Here is a 7,846-nt window from a genome sequence, read left to right on the forward strand (position 1 = left end):
AGCGTCGGAGTGTCTACGCCAGAGATCTCTTTTCTGGTTCTCACTTTAACGTTCAATGATCTCTTTTTTTCGTGTGTGCAGAGAAGGAGGTACCGGAAGTCTTTTTTGTTCTAGCTCGTAGACTTTCTTTCAAGTCGGAGTATTCTTCCAGTCAACAACAATGTTATCTGCCCAACATACTATTTATGTAGCTTTCAGACAAGATTAATAAAGAAAAATACTTTATAATATATTATTGTTAGGTTTTAAATCTTAACTATTTGATTAACCACTAGAGTGTCAGATCATTCTATCATTATCTCACTAAAAAAAAAATCATAATGAGTGAATGGATATTTATTAAATTTATCATAAGAGTCAAGTGTTCAACATAAATAGGTTTATCAATTTGGATAAATACACTATACTTTTTCTAATTGATTTTATTAATACGAAAATATTCCTAACATTCTTATTTGCTATTAAATTTTCTCAAAAATTGCAATACATTACAGAGAAAATCAAGGGTAATTCATTAAAATATTTTTAACATTTCAATCATATCCTAATTATATCCTTAAAAAATTTTAGGAGCTAAATGTCTCCCTTATCTTTTTAAATGTATCTCAAATATATTATTCCTAATAATTTCATCATTATAATTAATGAAATGAGCTTGTACTTCTCATGTCAGTCGACAACCCCAATTAAAAGCTCAATTCAATTCCTTGGTACTCATTCGCTTCATTGTTTCATTATAATATAGTTTCAATCTAAAAAACCCAATTCTCCAAGATAATCTATAAATAAATATTTCAAAAATATATAAAAATATATGAGTGGCATTTACCAAGTAATTAAACAATAAATATATAACTAAAGTACTAAAAATATAGAAAATACCATAATAGGCGGTGAATTCCAAAAATATTTACTTAGTCTAGTAATCACAACTCAATATAAAACTATATTTTTACTGTTTAATATAACAATAAAAAAAATACTAAAATGACTTTTCAGAAATAAATAACAAATAATTTACACCTTTACATTGTAAAATGTTAGGAATTTGAATGCAAATTAAAGTGAATTCAATTCCCTCAAATTTAATAATTAAATTATTCATTATTTGATAAAAGTTTTCTAACTTATAAAATTGAATAAAAAAAACAACTCTCAATCTCCAGATGAGCACAAAAAATTCAAGATTCATATCAAAAAGAAAATAAAGATGAGCACAAACAGATTTATGTGATTCGATAAAAATACTCGGCTGCCGACGATAAGAAAATTCTCCATTATCAGAATTAAAAAGTTCAATAAATTTTACAAATTGTTTACTCCTATCTGAGAATCGACATAAAAATAAATAGTTCACTGTAGGAATGACGTCGTTGCAACTCCTAGTGTCATCCCATAGAGCCGTTAATTTAAATTGGACCCGTCGAATTAGTTCATTCCATTAAATAATTTAAATGAATTAGATTAAAATTTTATCAATCTAAGTCCACCGCGGACCGACTCGTCTAGGCTCACGATAGACTTAGATTGATCCGCGGATTGAAAAATATATGTAAGATCTTTCTTTTATTATAATTTTAAAATAAAAATAGTATTTTTTTATCCCACATAAGTATTCATTTGTATTCATTTTTTTTTTAAAATATATGTTTATGGATATATTTGATTGATGAAATTTTTTTTTGAAGTAAAATGTTGAAAATATGAAATATTTTTTTATTTTTTTTAAAAAAATTGATGAGTGTGCAGATTGACATGCTAAACTCGTAATCCATTTTGAATTGGATTAAGTTGACAGATCGCTACCTTATCAAATGATTAATCTATCATGAGTCAATCCGTCCCGTCATGAATTAGCCCATCTGATAGCTCTACTATCAAATGATTAATCTATCATGAGTCAATCCGTCCCGTCATAAATTAGCCCATCTTATAGCTCTACTATCACAGCTCACGACCAAAGAAAAGTCAGACGACTCGCAGAGAAATCAAGAAGAAGGTATTTGGTAATTAAAACTCACATAGATAATTTACGTGTGAAGTTTAAACTTTTAATTGGGATTGCAGACCAGTCGTCAGAGAAATCAAGAAGAAGGTATTTGGTAATTAAAACTCACATAGATAGCTTACGTATAAAGATTAAACTTTTAATTAGAGTTGCAGACTCACGAGAGAAAGACACGCTCATTATGTTAATTATAAATGACGGGATTAACAGAAAAGATATATTTAAGACACATTTAAAAAGATAAAGGACACAATTAACCTTGAAAATTTTTTAGGGATATAATTAAGACACGATTGAAGATTAAAGATATTTCAATAAATTATTATCTCGCATATAAGGTCCGAAAAAAACTTTCAAAAACTACGACATAATATTTTATTAATGTCAAAACATTCCTAACGTTTGTGCTTGCTATTAGATTCTCCCACCTAAAACTGCAATATCAATTTTAGATAATTATAGCTGCATGAAACTGAAAAATCATAGTCAAACATGTTACAAGTTTACAATAGCACAAACGGTTTGCAAGACATTACCACTGAGTGGAAGGTGAATGTATGTTAAACAAAGAAAGATACTTGTAATAGCTATTTACAAGCTTATCACTGTAAAATGCTATATCTTCCTGTAAATTTCAACCTTTTTACCATTGTTGCAGCCAGCCAGCATTTTATTAATAAGAAAAGTTGTTGCGCCCGGCCCAGAAAATTGAGCACCATTTGGATCTTCTACAATTTGCAGTGATGAAACAGCTTCAGCTGCCAAGAGACCTACGGAGACGTCGGCTCCTTGACTTGTTCCTTCGTGAGCTAATGATTGACGGTCTTCCACATAAGTTTGTGGTGGCCATACAGATCGATTCCCCGACCTGTTACACTTCCACACAGGCTCGTACGGAATGCTTACCTGATTCAGATAGTCAAAACAATGTTTTGTGGAGGTCTGATAACCCATGAGAAGATCAATATTGCCTGAATAATTCCAACTGTTGTTTTGACAAGCATTGCCCACTGCAAAGGGGCAGGGTTCATCCGTGTCTTCACAGAGAACATGAAGGGCAACTGCTTCAGCAATTGAGGCACCCTCTTCATCAAGTCTTCGTTGTTCTTCTAGTTTCTTCTGTTTCTTCTTCTCTAACTCAGAACGTATGGCAGCGGATGCTGCAAGTGCTTTCTCCAAACGTCTCTTTTTCTTCTCAGCCTGCTTCAGACGATCTAACTCGCCCTTCGCCTGCTTCTTTTTTCCTTTCTTTGGAACAGAGCTTGGCTGACCACATCTTACTTTCTCCATATCTTATTATCCCACTGATATATGGAACTCTACCTATCCTTTCAAAATGACTAATATGACAAAAGCTGGATTGCTGAATCCAACAACAAACCTAATAACTGCTAAATTTTCTCAAAGTTAATTAGTCAATCAACTGAAACTGTACTACACGCATTCAGGTCTGAAGGAGTATCTGATTTTGCGAAAGATGCAATCCCAAAAGGAGATAACAGGAGAAAGAAGGAGAGAGAAGTGGTGGCTTCTAAGTAACGCATTTCTGGTAGTTCTTTTCCCAGACTTCTCAGAACATGGAAAAAAACCCATATCACAAACACCAGGACAAATTATGCACCAACCACAGCAGCGTTATAAGAAGGATCGAAATTATCTACTCTACTGCTCATAACCTTGCAGCATAAAAGAAAAACAGACACCCATCAGAATCTCAACAAATTACAATGCATAATACAAGAGGAATCACAACTAAGTAATCAGAAGAGACATACAAGTAAAATAGTTAAGGTTCTATGCTTCGATAGACAGACTAGCATTACAAGTCAAGGTCATAATAACTCAAAATTCTGGATGTTTGATGGGATAAATAAATTGTGTATCAATTGTCTAGGCGTGTACAAGCCTAGATAAATGCAAGATCGATGCAACCCATGCCCCTCTTTAAGTTCTGGCCAGAAACAGATTTGTTCAACATAAGCAGTTAGACCACCACTTCATTAAGCGCACGAACAGAAAACTAACCCCTTGTTGTATCAAACATGCATATGCATTACTTCTCATACTTCTATCAACCGATGTGGAATTCACGACATATAGGAGTCTGGATACTTGAAGCAGAATATTGAGAAGGTCGATTCAAATCCATGAGACTTGAACATGAGGTAGATTCAAATCCTCAAGCGCATGAACAATCTCTTTGCTAATTGAGAAAGTTAATTCAAATCCCCTAGTAATACCAATCTATTTAACATGAGGTAAATCACAAAAGTATGCCTTTGCTAATTGATCTGGAAATTCAGCCTTAGTCAGGTCAATGGGTGTTTACTGTGATTGGATTATCAAAAAGATACCTTTGCATGGTATCCATGTGGAAAATAAAAAATTCCCATAAGGGAATAGGAAATAGGAGCTTCAAACAACCTCAGAGGAGTTTATTTCCAGATAGAGATGCACCATACCTTCATAAAACCGACCAACAAAATTCCAGATCAAAAATACCCATAACGTGGGAGGATCCAGCCCATACTTCTGTTATCTTCACCACGGGAGAATATCAAAAAAATCCAGATCTAACGCTTCAAGTGCCGTCATAAATCCCCGCCAATCACCTTAAATTTACCCAAACACAGTGCACCGAAACCCTAATCCCAAATCACATATTAGTCCACAACTACACTTCGGGAATCAATTACGAAAATGAAATCAACACTACAGAGTTAAGATTCATCGAGGAAATCCTTTAAAAAACACCGGAAAAAATCGATTAAAGGCCGAGAAAAGAGGCTATACCTGACTTGATTGTGCAAGAAAAAAAAAGGCAATCCTTCACATCGCGAAGAAGCACATCTCGATCCTGGTCGATAGAGAAGCTCTGCGCTGGGAATTCAGATCTGAGATGGACCTCGAGAGTCGAGAGTGAGGCGATGAGGATTTGATTGCGATTAGAATCTGATTACATGTAAAAGAAACAAGGAATCGACGAGGAAAGCACAAAAAGGGCGTTTATGTCATTTCAAGTGGGCATTATGGGCCGCATATTCGATGTAACTTTACATCCAAACCGCTCATCGGATCCGATCGGCACAGTAAAGAACGGTGGATATATTTTCCCACGAATAAACTTGGAATTCAATAAAACATATAGCTCGCATTATAATTTATCGTGGAGTAGCACTTCAAAGCAATCCTCACTTGTTTTTACTTATGGTTAAGTTACACTAGCTATCTTGATGATTTAGTTTAAGTATTTTTTTTATTTGATAATTAATTTACTTTAAGTGTGCAAAGTTTATTATAATATTGTAAAATTTGAAGAAATCAAATTGTTATGAAACGGATATTATCATACCCCGAAGGTATACTTATTCGTCAAATCAGACGGTACTCCTAGTGAAATACCAATATAATATAATAATACAAAGTCACAAATGACAATGAAAAGAAGTGCTAATATTTTATAATATCAATGCATGTATGTATGGATGAATATGTGATCATACTAACTAACAAATATAATACTAACATTCAAACATTCGATATAGAAAGAAAACTATAAATACATACAGCGGAAAATAACTCGAATAAAAATCCAAATTCGAGTGGGTCTATCAGCCAGGACCTCTGAGCGATACGACACATCCCGATCTGCTAACTTGGAAATAGAGAAAAAAAATAAAAGGTAGTGAGTACAACAACTCAGTGGGTAGAAGAAGATAATGCATAAAAAATATACTGTCAGGAGATCAAAGGATGTAGTTTCAAATAAAATATTTACTAGCCAAGATAAGTGTCCCAACATAATTACTTGCTAACTAGAAGCATAACCAATAATATAGCACTATACTAACATGCTTAACCAAGTATAACTAACAAATTGAGAGTACATACCGCACATCCAAAATCACCTGCATAAGCTCAGCACAAAACAAGCATATAACCAACATATAAGAAACATAAAATAGAATCCTGACTGCACGCAACAACATGCTACCACGAATGGGTCTTGTGGGTAGCCAAATTATCTACTATCTGCGGGCGACAATACACGCTACCACCATCTAATCCAGTGGACAGATAGGGGGAGGTAGCTATCTAGCTCCTCAGCTACTGACTGCGGGCAACAATACACACTACCACTATCTGGTGTAGTGGGCAATCAGAGCACATGAATGTCACTGTCTGCGGGCGATAATACACGCTACCATTACCTGATCTAGTGGACAGACATGACGTGTAGCTATTAATTACGTACTGTGGGTAACAATACACACTACCACTGTCTGGTCTAGTGGGCAGTCCTATGTATTCTAATCATTGACGACTCTCTCAACTACGAATGGGAGATAATAGTTGACAAGATATACCAACAATCACTAACGACTCTCTCAACCATGAATGAGAGACAATGGTCATTAGGATATACCAACGGTCGCTAATGACTCTCTCAACCACGAATGAGAGACAATAATCGTTAGGATATACCAACGGTCGATAAGCAGAAAATGAATAGTCATATCCAATATAACACTCTATAGCCACACCTTGGTCTAACCCCACTGGCGTATAGTCATAGACATAAATAACAAGGGTCTAGTAAGATACTTAATATCCTATACTACGGTATAAAATAACAAATAAAGGTTTAGGAAGATGCTCGATATCCTATACTTTAGTATGATCACCCCAACAATAAGTACAAACTCAAATAATCTACCAAGGGTCTAGCAAAGTATCCAACATCCTACACTATGATATGATAATATTGTGCATATATATAAACAAAATCACGAATGACAAACATAACAGTATAGTTATCAACAATAGGTCAGGAGCAATATAGGATAAATTTAAAGTAAACGAGTAACTACGACCTCATCAAAATATGACGGTAAATAATCATGCAATATGATCAAAACTACCCACCTCAATTGTAACTCGTCTCGACCGTCTTCAAATCAAAGGGTCCATTTCTAACTCACATCTACCATCAATGGATATAGACCAATCTAAGATCTAGTAATCAGTAAATCATCATACTAATTAATTAATCAATATATCTATCAATTAACATATATTCATCTATCAATAACTTCTAAATTCTTCATTTGTTAATATGATAATCTAATTAATAACTTAATTAAATTAATGTTTTCCTCACTATATTAAATAGGTCTAATTAATTAAATTCAATTAATTATCTAATTAACTAATAATTAATAGTTTAATCCACACTTACCTTAATCAGCCAATTAATCAAATTCTAAATAAATTAACTAATTAATTGTTATATCTTTTATTACGGCCTTATTTAGTAAATAATCAACCAAGTTACTAATTAATTAGCCAAATTTTTCCTCTCTAGCGGCTGCAGCTAGTGACCGACGAGAACAGTGCGTGAGGCGGCGGTAGATGTTGGGTTGCAACAGAGATGTGCACAATGTCGGTGATTTGCGATAGAGGCTTGCTGCAGTGGCTCACGGTGGCGTGGTCTGCGGTAGTTTGCTGGCGCCTCCTCCTACGAAGGCTCACGGTGTTGGCGTGGCATCGAGTATGGGAACATGTATAGTCAATGGAGATGGAGGCAGAGCCTGGCCAGTTGGAAAGAGAAGAAGATAGCGCGTGGTTGACCTAAGGGACGCATGCGCCGACGGTGGGGAGACCACAACAAGGCCTGGGGTAGCGGTTGTTCGTGACACAGTTTCCTTCTGCTTCGCTAGTCAATGGCCGGCGACATCGAGGAGGAGAGGGAAAACCAACACTCGTGCGACTAGATTGCTGGAGCTTGTTGGAAATGGTCGTGAAGGCAGCGCGCCAGCGGTTTCAATCAGATCCTCC

The 7,846-nt window shown here is 35.0% G+C and overlaps 1 protein-coding gene across 2 annotated transcripts; it reads right to left on the reverse strand.

Moving 5' to 3' along the window:
- Nucleotides 1-2,454: 2,454 nt before the first annotated feature.
- Nucleotides 2,455-4,987, reverse strand: LOC121969592. 2 transcript variants are annotated; one of them, XM_042519770.1, is made up of 3 exons: nt 4,802-4,987; nt 4,471-4,653; nt 2,455-3,684 (listed from the first exon to the last, which is right to left on the reverse strand). In XM_042519770.1, exon 3 carries the CDS (start codon nt 3,296-3,298, stop codon nt 2,624-2,626), a length of 675 nt encoding a protein of 224 aa, XP_042375704.1. In that variant the 5' UTR covers nt 3,299-3,684; nt 4,471-4,653; nt 4,802-4,987; the 3' UTR covers nt 2,455-2,623. The 2 variants fall into 2 exon arrangements, with proteins under 2 accessions (XP_042375704.1, XP_042375705.1); XM_042519771.1 differs by lacking the exon at nt 4,471-4,653.
- Nucleotides 4,988-7,846: the final 2,859 nt, after the last annotated feature.

Source organism: Zingiber officinale, chromosome 4A, assembly GCF_018446385.1.
Source record: "Zingiber officinale cultivar Zhangliang chromosome 4A, Zo_v1.1, whole genome shotgun sequence".
Lineage (NCBI taxonomy): Eukaryota > Viridiplantae > Streptophyta > Magnoliopsida > Zingiberales > Zingiberaceae > Zingiber > Zingiber officinale.